The following is an 18,613-nucleotide window of genomic DNA, read 5'->3' on the forward strand; positions in this document are numbered from 1 at the left end:
AAAATGTTATAATTTTGTTCAGTTACTGTAAACTTAAATTACTTATATAGTGTATATATATATATATATATATATATATATATATATATATATATATATATATACACACAGCCCAGATATATGCACTACGAGGGCTTGTAGTCTTGTGCAATATATCCTTTATTTGTGCAAAGGTACAGTCAACGTTTCAGTCTGACTTGGACTTTTTTCAAGTCCAATCGGACTGAAACGTTGACTGTACCTTTGCACAAATAAAGGATATATTGCACAAGACTACAAGCCCTCTGAGTGCATTTCTCTGGGAAGTTGTATTGGGGCGCAAAATAGCACAGAGGCAAGAACAGGACAGAAATGTGAGTGCCAAGCCCATGTTGGGGAGATATCTATATATATATATATATATATATAATGAATCTCTATTCTATACGCCAAGAATAAGGGTGTTTACTTTGTAAATGATATGCAAAATTAAACTGTTTTAATTTCAATTAAATTAATTAAATTGAGCTAAAACACACATCTATATTTTGGTTAGCCACGTTCACATTAAAATTCTTTCTCAAGGAGGTAAGGGATTACTGCTGAGCTTACACAACCCATATATAAATAATAAAAGGCATGCAAACATGTATAATTTGTAGTATAACAAGTGCACACACACTGCGAACATATTTAGAACATTGCACTGCTCTTAAAATAATGTTTTGTGAGGTCTGATAGAAGAATAAGATAGCCATGGTAATATTCCAGCAGCTTGATGTCAGGAAATGTATTTTAAAATTTACTAAAGATCTGCTTTTGAGAGTTGTGTAATCCATTGCCTACATTTTACATTTGTGTGTGTGTGTGTGTGTGTGTGTGTATGTATATATATATATATATATATATATATATATATATATATTTATTGTGATCCTTGTTTGCAGATAGCACGGTCCTCTAGGGTAAACAACAGGCACAGTCCTTTGGTTTTCATATAATCCAGGCAATTTTATTGGCAAGTCCACACAGCAACACAACTAAACCATAAATGTAACAGGTTTCCCTTTAAACAAAAACCTAGCTAGTCTGAGCACTGACTGACTTTTAATATCCCTCTCTATCATGGGTTAAACTAACAAAAACTTATCTTTGGGTTGCACCAACCTTATTAGAGAACAACACTGCACTTTCCTTTCTACACTCCCAGTGCTCCAAGCCAGCCTTAAATGCTTTCCTTTCTGCACTCCCAGTGCTCCAAGCCAGCCTTGACTGCTTCATTCTGCACTCCCAGTGCTCCAAGCCACCCTTGACTCTCTCACAGGAGAGAACAGCGTCTCTCCTTCCAGCTTCCAGGGAGGAAGCCAGCAATCCCCTTTTACCTGCCTAGCAGGGAGGGGTTTATTCCCACTGCTGCAGCTGATTATCTGCAGCTGAGCAGTGGGTTGCAGACAGATTAAAACTCTGGCCTGGACCTTATGTCTCCCAGTTGTATGTAAACTGCGGAGTGGAGCATTGGCCCACCCTGCTCTCCAAATGCTCCACCCCAGGGGCTCATAACTAAACTTTGGTTTGTGTTGCCTACAACACAAACTCCCCCTGGGGTTACAACACAAACTCCCCCTGGCCACCCCCAAAACTAACCTTACTGCTGATAACTTCGCATGTTACTTCACTGACAAGATTGAACAGCTAAGGAAAGAATTCTCCCCTCCTTGCCTTTCTGTTTCTCAATCACACATAGATCACGCCTTTCCTACCCTTCAGACATTCTCCCCAGCTACTGACCAAGAGGTGGCTGCTCTTCTTTGCTCCTCTCGCCCCACCACTTGCCCGCTCGATCCTGTCCCATCTCACCTTATTAGATCTCTCTCCACTTGTCTCGTGCCTTCTCTAACACACATCTTCAACTGCTCGCTCTCCTCTGGCATCATCCCTGCTGACCTTAAACATGCCACTGTAGTACCTATACTAAAAAAACCATCCCTCGACCCATCCACCCCCTCTAACTACCGTCCCATATCCCTGCTCCCTTTTTCCTCAAAGCTTCTGGAAAGACTTGTCTTTACCCATGTGTCTCATTTCCTCAATTCCAACTCTCTCCTTGACCCTCTTCAATCTGGCTTCCGCCCTCTCCACTCTACAGAGACTGCCCTTATCAAAGTTACTAACGACCTAATCGCAGCTAAATCCAAAGGCCACTACTCCATACTAATTCTTCTTGACCTCTCAGCGGCCTTTGACACCGTTGATCATGCTCTCCTTCTTCAAACTCTTCAATCGCTTGGTCTCTGTGACTCTGTCCTCTCGTGGTTTTCCTCTTATCTCTCCCAACGCTCATTCAGTGTCTCCTTTTCTAATGATACCTCCTCCCCTTGCCCTGTCTCGGTTGGAGTTCCCCAAGGCTCCGTCCTTGGTCCCCTTCTATTTTCGCTTTATACTGCCTCTCTTGGCAAACTTATTACCTCTTTTGGATTTCACTACCACCTGTACGCTGATGACACCCAGCTATATCTCTCCTCCCCGGACCTCTCCCCTGCCGTCCTGCAACGTGTCACTGCTTGCCTTTCTTCCATCTCTGACTGGATGTCCTCCCGCTTTCTGAAACTCAATCTCTCAAAAACTGAGCTCCTTGTCTTTCCTCCTCCTAATACTGATCCTCCTCTTTCGCTCTCCCTCCAAGTTTGTGGTACCAACATCAGTCCATCCCTGCAAGCGCGCTGTCTTGGCGTCATACTTGACTCTGGTCTCACTTTTGAGCCTCACATCCAGCATGTTGCCAAATCCTGTAGATTCCATCTTAAAAACATAGCCCGCATCCGCCCCTTTCTTGCACCAGATACTACCAAGGAGCTTGTCCATGCTCTAGTAATTTCCCGCATGGATTATTGTAACCCTCTCCTGATTGGTCTCCCCAATAGCCGTACTGCACCCTTACAGTCCGTAATGAATGCTGCTGCTAGATTGATTTTCCTCTCTAGTCGTTTCTCTCACACCTCACCCCTCTGCCAGTCCTTACATTGGCTTCCTGTATGCTATAGGAGTCAATTCAAGGTACTAACGCACACCTATAAAGCACTGAACAACTCTAGCCCCTCTTATATCTCCTCACAGATCCATAGGTATGTCCCTTCTCGGTCTCTCCGTTCTGCCCGTGACCACCTCCTGTCCGTTGTCCGCACTCGTACGGCCAACTCGCGCTTGCAGGACTTCTCGCGGGCGGCTCCCTTCCTATGGAATAGCCTGCCTACCACCATCAGACTCTCCCCTAGTCTTGCATCTTTTAAGAAGTGCCTTAAAACCCATCTCTTTAGGAAAGCTTATGGCCTCCAAGACTAACCCTTACCTCACATACCTGTCTCTTGCCCTCTCCTAAAGGGCAGCCCACCTTATTTGATTGTAAATTCCTGTCCTAATGTGTTTTACACCCCACCTCCTATAGAATGTAAGCTCGTTTGAGCAGGGTCCTCTTCAACCTATTGTTCCTGTAAGTTTATTTGTAATTGTCCTATTTATAGTTAAATCCCCCTCTCATAATATTGTAAAGCGCTACGGAATCTGTTGGCGCTATATAAATGGCAATAATAAATAAATAAATAAATAAATGTTATAGGCCTATCTGCCTTCACTTTATCACAATATATATATTATTTTATAAGGAGCACTGCGACCTCTACAGCTAATTACAGTGGCTCTGTTGCTGGGATGCAGTCCCTCTATTGACATTTTCTGTCAGATGTTTTTCAAAGATTCTCTTGTGACCCAAAGCAGTCAGCTTGAATCATTGCAAAGAGGCTGTCTTTTGGGGGTTTTTTTTCATGCTCACTTTCTATCCAAGTGTTTGCATTGTCTTTACAATTTGGATATTCTTAAATAAAATTCAAATCCTTCTATACCACATTTATTACAGCCTCTCGTTTAGTATATTATGTTTTACATGTGAAACATTTCTAAATAGGAATTCCCTGTCAATTTAGTTTACTCACTGTCACATTTGTGTAACATACTCAGTTCTTTGTCTTTTTTTTATGTGTATAATATGGAGTTGTATAGTTATAATGGCAGATATCCTAGAGCCACCCATGGGAGGGCAAGATGGCAATGGAATAGCTAACACATAGAGTCCCAGTGGTGCCCAACTAATATCATTGCATATTCTAACTGCTAATCTACAATTACAAATTGGTGTTTGCTTTGACTGTCTTTCATAATTTCCTACCTAATTTTTTTTTTTTTCACCCTCACTACCTTTTTTTTTAGTTTGAAAATCATGTTGAATTTCTTTGGAGACTAGCACGGGCATATAGTGACGTGTATTATATTGAAAGCGACTATGAAGAAAAGAAGAATTACGCATCTGAGGGTAAAGAATATTTTCATTTAAACATTTTTAGCTTTAGGTATTTGTTTTTTGAAAGGAGAAGGGTATTTATTAAAATAGAAATACTAAAATGTTTTAATTGTTTGTGTTGGAAAGATATGTCCAGCAAAAGTGGATTCCAATTTTCAAGTTACTATATTTCTGTATATAAATGTATATAAAATTTGTGTTAAAATATTTTATGAAGTAAAGTAACATTGTATTGTGGTAATTGCTTCTTTTCTCTTAAAGCGGCACTGTCATGCCGAATCCCGTTTTTTTTTTAACCCCCCTCCCGCCTCCACTACATCCAATCGACCCCCTAGTCACCCCCAAATGCCCCTAAGCCCCCCACATTACCTCTTTTTAATTCTTTATCTTCTGCCCCGATCTTTATTCAGGGCGCCGCCATCTTTGTGTGGGTAGGTGAAGTCCCTGTGGGACACGTCATCTACCCACACTACACAGACTGTGAGATTCCCGCACATGCCCAGTGAAACACCTGGACATGCGAACGGGAATTTCATCTATTCATTCATTCATCAGACAGACGAATGAATGAATAGAAAAAATCAGATGAACAAACTAACACTGTGTATCAGTGTTAGTTTGTTCGTTCAGTTTATTACAAGGAGGGAGCTACCGGCGTGCAGCTCCCTCCTTGTAATATGTAACTATAGAAGCGGCAGGGAGCAGTGCTCCTCGCCACTTCCTAAGCCCCCCATGTCCCCCCTCACTCTATGGGGGTCAATATGACCCCCATAATAGGACAAGGGAGATTAAAATCTCCCCAATACCCCTACTCGCTATACCGCGAGTAGGGGCATGTCCACTAAACAGTGAGCAGCCTGTGGCTGCTCACTGTAAAAAAAAATGGTAATAAGGGGGGGACCTACTGTCCCACCCCCCCGGCCCCCACCCCTGCGCGGTGGGTGGGGGCCCTAATAAAACAATAAGGGGGGGGGACCTATTGTCCTCCCCCCCTGGCCCCCACCCCTGCGCGGTGGGTGGGGGCCCTAATAAAACAATAAGGGGGGGGGACCTATTGTCCTCCCCCCCTGGCCCCCACCCCTGCGCGGTGGGTGGGGGCCCTAATAAAACAATAAGGGGGGGGGGACCTATTGTCCTCCCCCCCTGGCCCCCACCCCTGCGCGGTGGGTGGGGGCCCTAATAAAACAATAAGGGGGGGGGACCTACTGTCCTCCCCCCCGGCCCCCACCCCTGAGCGGTGGGTGGGGGCCCTAATAAAACAATAAGGGGGGGGACCTACTTTCCTCCCCCCCGGCCCCCACCCCTGAGCGGTGGGTGGGGGCCCTAATAAAACAATAAGGGGGGGGACCTACTGTCCTCTCCCCCTGGCCCCCACCCCTGCGCGGTGGGTGGGGGCCCTAATAAAACAATAAGGGGGGGGACCTACTGTCCTCCCCCCCTGGCGCCCACCCTTGATTGGATGGTTTGAAATCCATCCAATAACCGTGCTCTGTGTCATTTTACAAGCGTGGGAAAGTTCTTTGGAATTTTCCCACGCTTGTAAAATGACACAGAGCACTGTGATTGGATGGTTTGAAAACCATCCAATCACAGTGATCTGTCATTTTACACAGCGTGGGAAAGTTCTTTTGAATTTTCCCACGCTGTGTAAAATGACACAGAGCACTCTGATTGGCTTAAACCAACCAATCATTGTGTTCTAAGCCTAATTGCAGGACGGGGCAAGGCTTTATAAGCCGTGACCCGCCCTGCGGAGCTCAGTACGCGGCATGCCCTCCATGGGTGAAGATGGATTAATTTTTGTTTGCGCTCGTTTTTTTTTTTGGTTTTTTTTAAAGTGCGACGGGTTTATGGATTTTTATTTGGCCTTTTGGGGGGCTGAAGTAAGAAGAATTTAGAAAAAAGAAGACGTCAAATGGCAAGTTTAATTTTTTTTTTTTTACAGGTTAGTTATTTTATTCCCCCCTCACTATTTTTAGGGTGAGGGGGGTAGGTAGGGGATAGAATGTTTTGGGTGGGGGGTGACTAGGGGCTTGGGACCCCTAGTCACCTTGATGGGGGGGGGTTCATTTAGGGCCCCCACCCACCGCGCAGGGGTGGGGGCTAGGGGGGGAGGACAATAGGTCCCCCCCCTTATTGTTTTATTAGGGCCCCCACCCACCGCTCAGGGGTGGGGGCCGGGGGGGAGGACAGTAGGTCCCCCCCCTTATTGTTTTATTAGGGCCCCCACCCACCGCTCAGGGGTGGGGGCCGGGGGGGAGGACAGTAGGTCCCCCCCCCCTTATTGTTTTTATTAGGGCCCCCACCCACCGCGCAGGGGTGGGGGCCAGGGGGGAGGACAATAGGTCCCCCCCCCTTATTGTTTTATTAGGGCCCCCACCCACCGCTCAGGGGTGGGGGCCGGGGGGGAGGACAGTAGGTCCCCCCCCCTTATTGTTTTTATTAGGGCCCCCACCCACCGCGCAGGGGTGGGGGCCAGGGGGGGAAGGACAATAGGTCCCCCCCCTTATTGTTTTATTAGGGCCCCCACCCACCGCGCAGGGGTGGGGGCTAGGGGGGGAGGACAGTAGGTCCCCCCCCTTATTGTTTTATTAGGGCCCCCACCCACCGCTCAGGGGTGGGGGCCGGGGGGGAGGACAGTAGGTCCCCCCCCCCTTATTGTTTTATTAGGGCCCCCACCCACCGCGCAGGGGTGGGGGCCGGGGGGGAGGACAGTAGGTCCCCCCCCCTTATTGTTTTATTAGGGCCCCCACCCACCGCGCAGGGGTGGGGGGGACAGTAGGTCCCCCCCCCCCCCAATCTTTAACCCCCGCGCAGGGGAGGGGGGGTGTTTATTGGGTTTTTTTTTTGTTTTTTGTTTTTTACAGGCTGGCTGCTCAGGCTGCTCACTGCTCACTGCTTACTAGACATGCCCCTACTCGCGGTATAGCGAGTAGGGGCATATTATTTACTAATACTAAGTAATCTTTACTTAGTATTAGTAAAGTTGGCTGAAAGACCAATTCAGGTCTTTCAGCCTTTTAGTAGATAGCTCCCTGATACCGTGGGAATTAGGGAGTTATCTACTAAGCGGCTGCAAGATGCAGCCGCGGCAATGAATAGGATCGGAGTTTCATTCATTAGAATGAAATTCCGATACAAACAAAGTACCGAATTGCATCCTAACACCAATGGAGAATTCTGTTAGGATGCAATTCGGCAGTTTTGCCGGCGTTCTGTCTAAGTGACAGGACGTTTGGCAATACTGACAGGAAGCATTGTGGGAACAGGGAGGAAAGCTAGGGATCATGGGAAAATTGCTCTGACCAGCGGAAATGAAGCACACTTTGCTCCTCCGCTGGTCAGAGCTGGTCAAGCGGAGGAATCCCATAAGACAAAGAGTCCCTACTTTGTCTTATGGTTTTAAAGAAAACTAAAGGAGACAGGAAGAAAAGAAGAACAGATCCTGAGAGAGGGGTAGAAGAGGAAGAGATTGAGGAAAGGTAAGTTCGGCATGACAGTGCCGCTTTAACTATTTAATTCCCTAATGCATCTATTTAATATTGCTGGATACGCTTTTCAAATTATTTAATATAGTTGAACTTTTAAAATAATTTTTAAAATTTCAAAAAATATACCATACCTATAAAAAAGTATATATAATATATAATATACATAAAAAAATAATTTTAAAGCTTCAATATTAAACCATTAAATCGTTTTAAAGGCCTGAATTGGAAAATATTAAAATTGCTGAAGTAGAAAACATCATAAATTCTTAATTCTGTTATTTTGACCAAAGTATGGAATTCTGGTCGTTTCTCTATAATTCATTGTTTGATGAGCAACCTTTGCGCTTGGCCAGGCCACATGTCACTCCAGATGCAGTTAATTAATTTATTTTTACATTTTATTGGGTACATAGCAGAACAAAATAAAGAAAAACAACAACAACAAAAAACACATCACATTTTAATTGCATATTGTAAGTTGCAGATGTGTTACAATACCCATATAAAGAAAATATGAACAGAAAAAAGAAATTAAAAGAACGGGTAATCAGGACATAGTCACATTGTAGAAAGCAAAACATAATATAATTTCTTGGGATTCACTAGATTGTTTCCTGAATAACATGTTCAGCGGGATAGGCCTTGGCCACTGCAGTTTTATACTATGGATAACAACAGCTCACCTATGGGTAAGCTCACCTCTGAGGGTGGCCAAAATTAGACAGGGATAAACTTATGTGTGGTGACCCATGTGTTCCATCTCTGCGTATGGGCTTGGAGTTTATTTAGGGAGAAGGCTGTGAGTACCTCCATACGTCTAATGTCCTCAACCCTGTCCTTCCACTCCTCTAAGGTGTGCGGAGACCTACAGTTTATGGGGATGAGTGATTTAGCCCTTTATTTATTTATAAAATATTTCTCTAGGAAGGATTCATTGAGATTTCTGTTGTTTTCACTTTGCATTCAGTTCACCTACAGAAAATGTCCAAACCTGGTGTTATAGTAAGAGGTAGCAGGATATTGCTACTCCTGCTATCACAGAATTAACTTCTCTATGCATGTACCGACAAAGCATGCCTGAGACTGATCAAATTATCCTGCACCCTGAATCTGTATTAACCTTAGGGGAATTAGTGAACTATGTGCTACTGAGTTACATATATTTTGCCCCCTGCTGCACCACCTAGAAACTATTTGGTACAACTTAGATGCGGATCTCCCAGATTCCCAGGTGTTTGAGAATCCTGGCTTTAATTGATGCCCTTACTCTTCTTCTAGTAAACATGTCTTAATTGGAATTATCTCTTAAGCAATGAAGTTTGAACACCTATTTTTATTTCCCCCTTTTATATACTTACATGTAACCTATAATATTCATCAACTATACCTTACTGATGAGGCCCAAAGAAGGCAAAATTCAATCAGAAGACCAAATGGTCGAGTGATGATGAGTGGGACATGGAATAAGGACATGTTGATGAAGCATGGTAGAGGTAGGGATGAGGAGATAAGACAAGGAAGATTTAAAGGTTATGAGGGATAGTAAAGTAGTGAGGTAAATTGGGTAAAGATGAATAGGAAGCTAAAGAATAATAAATTACATAAAATGTGAAAACAAAATGTGGTAATATTGAAATAGGAAGATGTAAATATGTTAATATGAAATGGAGCATTTAACCAAGTTGGGTTACAGTTCGATAAAAGAGGTAGAATAATGGAGATATTTTGCTTTAAAAGTAGGGATAGTATTAGGGTATATATGTAAAGAAGAAGTTGGTATGTTAAGGTTGGAGGGGTGTCTAACATTTATTTAAATGAGCACTGAAGATTGTAGTTTAACCTCCATTTTAATGCATTCTAAAAATAATCCATTCAAAATTTGTATACATTTCTAAAGTAATAAATATAAAATCATTTTACATTTAAATTGCCATGATCTTTTTTTCCCCATTGTTAGAGAAAGTTATGTAGATTGACTGTGCCAGACAGTGAGTAGCAATAATTTAATCTTTGTAAGAAGCCCTGAAATATCAATAGTCATATTCATACATATTTAACGGAAATTAGTACAACACAATATAAGCACCAGCAATAAGCCTTTGGGATCAAGGTCCAGGATTAAATTCTCTGTGGGTTCTCAGCAAAAAGCCACCAAATGGTACCTCCATGCATTAAGTACACGAAAGGCTTTCTGTGTGTGAAATAAAGTAGTCAAAGCACAGGACATTGGCAATTGGAAATTGGCACAATATGGATCATTGAGAGTCACACAAGCACGAGTTGGATCTTACTGTTTTCTGTTTGAGCCCTATAGTCTATGGTAGAGCAAGCCAACACTGCATATTTTTGTACCTCTTAATTTACCTGATCATATTTTATTTTACATCTTCCTGACAGTTGCCTTTTATCACCTTTCATTTTTATGCTGTTGTTCAGAGCATTTATAATTAGTGGATATATGATATTAAAGATCAAAATAGAACCAGCTCAATTAATTAAACATACATTATTTTTTTTAATTTTTTTTGTAACAATGAGCTGTGGACATCGACATTCATACTGTTTTGTAAATTAAACGAATAGTACTGTGTAGCTGAATCTTCACGTTTTTGTGTTCTTGAAGTTGGTTTCTTATTATATTCCACAATGATTATATCACATTTTCTTTTGTTTCTTTCAGGGAAGATTGTTGCTGAAAGAGCTATTGAATTAAATGATTCTAGTGCGGAGAGCCACAGATGGTAAGTATTGCTGACTGGTATGAATGTATTTATTTATTTATAAAATATCTTACCAGGAAGGATACATTGAGATTTCTCTCGTTTTCAAGTATGTCCTGGGTCCACAAAACATTGCATTGATACAATAGGGTACAATAAAATACAAAAACAATATTAATACACAATATATACAAAAACTGACTGGTATAAATTAGGTTATATTACTAGAATCTAAATGTTCCCACTAGTGGCAACATGTACCCTCCAAATAGTGTATTCAAATTAGGAATTTTCACACTGGTTTTAAATTCTCCATGCTTTGTCACGTGCTACTTATGTATGGTTCTCTTTCAATCACAATATGAAGGTAACACTATCTTAGACTATCCATACAAAATGTGCATGTAAAGCCCTGCTATGAATCTTTTGATAGTTTAATGCCTGTCTATTGTTAAACCCCTACATAGTCTACTGTGAGTTAAATGTGTTAGTGTAAAATTTATTAAAAGTAACATTTCTTGGAAATACTAAGGGATTATCTAGTGCTGATAAAATACTGCTGATTACTAAGCGAGCTTTCTCCTACAGTAATCTCTTGAGAAATTCTCATTACTATGGGAGTGAACTGTTTTTTGTTTTTTTTAGGATTTAGTATATCTTACAATTATTGGCGACCATAGGTATGCAATATGCCAGTCTTGTTAGATGATTGCAAAGCTAATCAAGCTGTTTTGTCTGCACTCTGTGAACTCACGCAAAGCACTCTGACATATTAAAATGTGCACGCCTTGATCTGTTTTTCATATATGGCATGTTTATGAATTGCATTTATAAAACAACGCATGCAGGAATCATAATTAGTGAATCTGTAGTGTGCAAAATCAAAGGGACTGTATTTAAGTTTTCAGTTATATGCTATTCTCTATTTCGAATGTTTGGAATTCTTCCTCAAATAGCTTATATATAGAGTATTCAAAGGAATGTGCTGATCCTTTAGTATGTCTTGCAGTAAGTGTTTTACATCATGAACCACTGTGAATGTTGTGCCATATGCAAATGAGGCATAAATATACCAGACAGAAATTGTATTTTTATCTTTATAAATTACGAGAGAAGCCTAGTGTTTCTGAATATTGAAGGAATGCAACAAAAATGTCAGAGCAGTTAAAGGGTCAGGAACACAAACATGTATTCCTGACCCTACAGTGTTTAATCCACCATTTAGGTGGCTTGCCCCCTTAGAAAAGGAGAAAACTCACCTTATTTCCAGCACTACGCGGGTCTGCCGACGCTGACCCCGCCCCATTCGGCCTCCTTGGTGTCATGATCAGAATTGCCGATTTTTAGCCAATTGGATTGACTGAAATCAGCAAAGAGGCGGGATGGGGGTGGGCCCAAACACCCTTTTTTGCCAATCAGCACCTCCTCATAGAGATGCATTGAATCAATGTATCTCTATAAGGAAAATTCGTTGTCCCATGCAGAGCGTGGAGACGCTGAACGGCAGTGCTGCTTGCTGTGCAGCACTGCCCCAGGAAGCACCACCAGTGGCCATCTCAGGAGTGGCCACTTGGAGGTGTCCCTATGGGCAATGTAAACACTGCTTTTTCTGTGAAAAGGCAGTGTTTGCATTAAAATGCCTGAAGGCAATAATTCTTCTTACCAGAATACATTAGGCTGTAGTTGTTCTGGTGACTATAGTGTCCCTTTAATAAATAAAGTGTGTCTATCATATCTGTTGGTTATACCGTTTGCATATCAGATTGACACTGCCTATAAGGGAAGTCCAGATTAGTGATGGTCCGTACATGAAGGTTTTGTTCTTTTTAATGTACTGGATATACCAGTTCATCAGACTGAACTGATTTGTTTGAAACACTCTAGTTTCTAGAGTGATGTCTGCTTAGGCTTGCTTTTATTTACCATGTATCACTCAGTTAACAGTATACTGATTGAAAGATCAGATCAGAACCAGTTCTCAAGTCATCAGTAGAACAGGACATTGACTCAATGATCACTTTGCACTGTCTCAAAGATTTGGATACACTTTAGCCCCCTTTATCCCTAACTGCACCTTAAATTTACCCATCTCATCATAAATTAACCATAAGGACCCCTGTTAACCTTAACTGCAGTTAAATTAACGCTAACTTTCAGCACCCCAAATATTTATCCTATTGATAAGGTGATACACTTATGATACACTTATTCACACTACATATTACTGTGAGTTTGAAAGCTCTGAGTTCTCATATTCTCTGTTTTTGTTGCTATGAATTATATGTACCACCACTACAAGTGGCAAAAGGTCATAGGTACACTATAAGCACCTGAACTACTAAATCTTATCAAAGTGGATTTGATGTACAGACTCTGTCCCTTTTTTGTTGAAATCTAAAGCTTTGCAATTACAGAAATACGGCAATGTTTGCATTTTGCTGTAATGAAGCCTCTAGTGACTGTCAGAGTGACAGGCACTTTCTAGTAAAAAAAATTAAATAGTTAACAGTTTTAACATTTAGTATCATCAAGGATAGCTTTATGCTGCTGAATGCTGTGAATTATGTGGGGGTGGGCATAATCTAAAGCTACTAAAGAACATTCTATTGTTAAAAAATAAATGTTTATTGTTTACGTGTCCTTTAAGAACTTCAATAATGATGAGGCATACCGTTGTTTGGTGATATATTGAAATTTGTTTTGGCTAAACAATTTTTCAGAGAGAGAGTGGATGAAAGAGCAAAATATGATATGACTGGGGACTTTGTTAACTTTACAGAGAGACTAGTGAGGGCAAAGAAAGAGGACTCCCCGCTCCCACTCACTATCTAGAATGTTATTGAAAGTTGTTTTTTCATATCGTAGAAACTCTTTTATTGTTACAGCATTGTATGTTACCCTAAAAAAGAAGTTAGATGGGTTATAGGGCTTGGAGAATGTGATTGAGACTGGGGCGAAGGCGCTGATGAAGGAATGAGGGAACTATGGGCATTCTTGAGTTTTCCCTCAGGCTAGGTGTCTGATTAAGCAAATTATTTTCTCTTACAAAACCGGATAATACTGTTGACATTTAAGTTAGCATTCTCTTTTTGCTTAATAAGCTTATATATTAGAGAGCGCAACAGCCCACTAGTCCAAATCCCAGCATTATTTACTTATTAAATTATCCTGAATGCATTTAACAAATACAGCTAAGAGTACATAGTTATTAGATTATCTTTGGCACAGAACGTGAATGAATTTTGTCTCTGCATTTGAAAAGGGTTTATTTAAAAACACGTGACAATGTTACCTAAAATAATGGAAACTAATAAATCTATGTCTTTTTCAAACATACATTATATATTCTTATAAACAGATAAAAAAAAAATTAAAAAAACATGCATATGATGTGACCATGAACACTTTAGAATGAATTATGTAATTATTTCCTAATTGGTCTCTCCAGAAACTTTACTGCCTCTTTATAGTCTGCAAAGAATACTGCTGCCTGGTTGATTTTTCTCTCCTGTAGCTCTCACACATCACCCCTCTGTCATTTGTAATCTTTACTTTGGCTTCCTCTACCCTCTAGGTTTCAATTCCAAGTATTTACTCTTACCTACAAAGCTCTCAACAACTTGCTCCCCCATCTACATTTCTTAACTAATTCTCAAGTATGCCCTTTCTTAACTGCTCTGTTCTACCGGTGAACTTCTCCTGTCTGATGCTCGGACCCGTAATGCTTACTCACACTTCTAGAACGTTTCTCTGGCGGCTTCGTTCTTATGGAAACACCTGTCTCACATGGCAGAAACTCTACTAATCTCTAATACTTTAAAACGTCCCTAAAAATCCATCTCTTCAGAATAGCCTATGGATATCCCAGGGTAACTGCTATAAAGCTCTCAACTTAGTGGGTCCTTTGTTCATTTCACTTTCACTTTCCAACCATGCTACATTCCAACCCCGTCATGTAGTTGCTATCCCCCATGCTATCCTTCCTATTGTATTATTATACCCCACTTCCTATAAATTGTAAGCTTGCCTGTAAGGTGGTTCAACCCATTTTTTCTGTAAAATTTTTAATTTTACAAACATTGTAAAGTGCTGCAGAGCAAGTTGGCGCTATATAAATAACAGTAATAGTAATAATAATATTGACTGAAAATACCATCAAATATGAGTTGACCATCTTCTAAAGATACATAATACATGAGAGCAATGGCGCTTCTAAAGAAAAGTGAAAATATATACAGCAAGTTAAACTAACATGCAGCACTTAGAAAAAAGAATTGTGTTCTCCCAACACCTAAAAAAATGAACAAATGTGATGCCTTGAATTTTCATTAAAAATACAACCAGTACTGAACAGCAGTGAGCCTATCTTGTGCATTCCTCCAGCAGAGGGCTGTATTGCATAGTTTGAGAATATATTGGAAATGAGAATGTTAGAATGGTTTGAATTTTAACAAGTTACAGCATCCACAGCTTGAAAGTAAAATGAAGAGTCACAGGTTTTTTGAAAATTGAAAATTGAAAAGGATATATGGAGGAAGTCCCTCTAGTGGCAGTCTGTCGAAAAAGGCAGTAAGCTTCATGAATATATTGTGGTTTTGATGCTTAGAATTTCCTTTTAATAGGTTGATTAGGCTCTTGCAAAGAAGACATCCAGAATATTTGGGACAAGGTGTGAGATAAGTAGGTCTTTTTTTTCCCCCCTCCACTTTTGTTGGAGGATAATTAACATCTGTCAACAATCGGAGCCTCAGAATGCCCCTACCCATTCCTCTCATCCTGTTGTATAGGTTTTACCAGGGATTGATTAATTTTATGAATGAATCTAAAAAAAAAAAAAAAAAAAAAGCTAAATTATATAACCAAGAAAGGAATAGTCCAGCACACAACTATCGGTGAAAAGCACTCCTATTTTGCTAAGATTTATCAAGCTTTATAAAGCAGTCAACAGAAGCGTACCTAGGCTCTCCAGCGCCCTTGGCAAGGAGCTGTATTGCACTCACATGACGTGCTCGAGCAACCATAACCTATCCAACACTGAGAGTGCCCCAGGACTTACCCAACACAACGGTCACATCCCACAGTGGCCCCAGGGTAGTCTGGCCCTGTACCCTATTACAAACAGAAGTCTTTACTGGTGTCACTACATTTTTCATAACTAACAAATACTCTGGTTTTGACCAATGAACTCAGGCTGTCTGAGTATAGTGGGGACTGCATGTAATGTATTGGGGTATCAAGGTGTAATGGGGACTGCGTATTGCGCTGTCTCAGTGTAGTGGCTACAGTTTGTGTGTGATATATTTGACTGCATGTGATGTATTATATTGTCTGTGTGTGATCGTGAAATGTTATTGAGTTGTGTACATGTGATGGAAACTGTGTGTTGGCATTGGGCTGGCTGTGTGTGTGTGATGAGAATGTGTGTAATCATTTTATGCTGTCAATGTGTGATGGGGACTGCTTGTGTTTGTGATGGTTTTGGGCGGTCTGTGTATGATGGGACTAAATGTGTTTATCTTTGAATGACAGTAATAACCACTGATGAGTAGATAGCATCATGTAACTGGTCATCTGTAACCTGTATAAAAGTTGGTGAATCCTAGAGCAACACAAACTAAAATTACGTGTTTCTTTCTCACATAATATGTAATCCTGGGTACATACATATTATCTACTCAAATGCTTCACTTCGTTACTTACTGTCTTAGTAGTAATGCCACTGTCTAGAATGTCCACTCCACACGCTCCATCAGTCCTTATGCCAACTGCAGTCTCAGCCAGGTAGGTAAGGTTTGACACCTTAGGTGTAGCCGCATTATCCGTTCTGGCTCGCTCCCTAGTCCCTCTGCACTCTACAGGCAGGGTAAGATGTGACTGCACTCTCCGCTCACTTCTACCCCCCCTCTCTTTAATGTCTCTCCCCCCTTCCATCCATCTATGTATCTCATTTTCTATCCATATCTCTCTCCCCCTTTCATGTCTCTCCTACCTTTTATTCATATCTCCCCCCTTCCATCCATGTCTCTCTCCCTTATGTCTCCCTTCCATCCATATCCCCCCAGTGTCTCTCTTCCATCCATGTCTCCCTCCCCCTTCCATCCATTGTTCCCTCCCCTATTCCTTCCACATATCCCTCCCTTGCCAAACTCCCCCTTTCACCCATTTATCTCCCCCCTTGCCAACCTCCCCCTTTCATCCATTTTTCTCCCCCTTTTGCAAACCCCAATTCATCCATTTCTCTCCCCCTTTCATCCATTTCTTTCCCCCCTTGCCAACCTCCCCCTTTTCATCCATATCTCTCCCCCCTTGCCAACCTCCCCCCTTTCATCCATATCTCTCCCCCCCTTGCCAACCCCCTCCCTTTATTTATATCTCTCCCCCTTGCCAACCTCCCCCCTTTCATCCATATCTCTCCCTTCCTTGCCAACCTCCCCCCTTTTATCCATTTCTCTCCCCCTTTTGCCAACCCCCCCTTTCATCCATTTCTCTCCCCCCTTTTGCCAACCCCCCCTTTCATCCATTTCTCTCCCCCCTTTCATCCATTTCTCTCCCCCCTTTCATCCATTTCTCTCCCCCCTTTCATCCATTTCTCTCCCCCCTTTCATCCATTTCTCTCCCCCCTTTGTCAACCCCCCCTTTCATCCATTTCTCTCCCCCCTTTCATCCATTTCTCCCCCCTTTGCCAGCCCCCTTTCATCCATATCTCTCCCACCATGCCAACCTGGCCCCTTTCATTTAATCTCTCCCCCCCTTTCATGCATTTCTCTACCCCCTTTGCCAACCTCCCCCTCTTTCATCCACATCCCCCCCCCTTGCCAACCTCCCCCTTTCATCCATATCTCCCCCCCCCCTTGCCAACCTCCCCCTTTCATCCATATCTCTCCCCCCCCTTGCCAACCTCCCCCTTTCATCCATATCGCTCCCCCTACCTTGCCAACCTCACCCTTTCCTCAATATCCCCCCTGTCAGGATTACTATATGACCCAGCACCAGGGGGTGTCATGGGCCCGGCGGCCCTGGGGGGCCCGGCTGCCCGGGCCCCATGTGGAGCGGCGAAACTGCCGCAGGTGCATCTGCACCGGGGCCCATCAGGTGGCCCAAGCATTTAGGGCCACCCAATGGGCCCTATATCTTCAGGGGCCCGGTCAGCGCTGTGGCTGTGTAATTGCGCGACCGGGCCCCTTTAAAAAAAAAAAATTGCGGCTGCACCACAAGTGCTGCTCGGAGGAAGTGACGGCCGGCCACTTCCTCCCAGCTTACTGCACGCGGGAGGAGAGTGGAGGGAGAGCACAGGAAAAAAGGAGAGGAGAGAGCAGAGGCATCCGCTCGCTCCCATCATCCCCAGCCACCCTCCTGCAACTTAAAGGTAAGAGGAGGGTGGCTGATAAATGAGGTGTGTGTGTGTATATGTATGTGTCTGCAAGTATGTATGTATGTATGTCTGTGTGTGTAATGTCAGTATGTGTGTGTGTATGTCTGTGTGTATGTGTGTCTGTATGTGTGTATGTGTCTCTCTGTATGTGTGTGTGTGTGTGTGCATGTATGTATATATGTCTGTATGTATGTCTGTGTATGTGTCTGCAAGTATGTATGTATGTATGTCAGTATGCATGTATGTCTGTGTGTGTATGTATGAATATATATGTCAGTATGCATATATGTCTGTGTGTGTATGTCTGTATGTCTGTATGTATCTGTGTATGTGTATATATATATATATATATATATATGTGTGTGTGTGTGTGTGTGTATGTCTGTCTGTATGTATGTATATCAGTATGTGTGTATGTAATCCATTATGTATTTATGTGCATGTCTGTATGTCAGTTTGTATGTATGTCTGTATGTATTCATGTATGTGTGTGTGTGTCAGTATGTATGTACATCAGTGTGTGTGTGTGTGTGTGTGTATCTGTGTATGTGTCTATGTCTGTTTCAGTATTTGTGTCTGTTAGTATGTGTGTATCTTTCTGTATCTGTGTCCTTTTGTGTCTGTCTGTGTGTGTGTGTGTGTGTATTCCTGTGGGCGGGATTTGTAGGCGGGCACACGGAGGCCCAGACCTTGAGCTGTG

The 18,613-nt window shown here is 42.2% G+C and overlaps 1 protein-coding gene across 1 annotated transcript in view; it reads left to right on the plus strand.

Moving 5' to 3' along the window:
- The window catches only part of RMDN2 (regulator of microtubule dynamics 2), a 106,395-nt gene that overhangs the window by 25,447 nt on the left and 62,335 nt on the right, over positions 1-18,613 (plus strand). Inside the window, exons 4-5 of the mRNA XM_063443642.1 lie at positions 4,240-4,342; positions 10,502-10,562. Coding sequence (XP_063299712.1) covers positions 4,240-4,342; positions 10,502-10,562 — 164 coding nt within the window. The remainder of the gene's footprint in view (positions 1-4,239; positions 4,343-10,501; positions 10,563-18,613) is intronic.

Source organism: Pelobates fuscus, chromosome 2 (assembly GCF_036172605.1).
Source record: "Pelobates fuscus isolate aPelFus1 chromosome 2, aPelFus1.pri, whole genome shotgun sequence".
In the NCBI taxonomy this organism is placed as follows: Eukaryota; Metazoa; Chordata; class Amphibia; order Anura; family Pelobatidae; genus Pelobates; species Pelobates fuscus.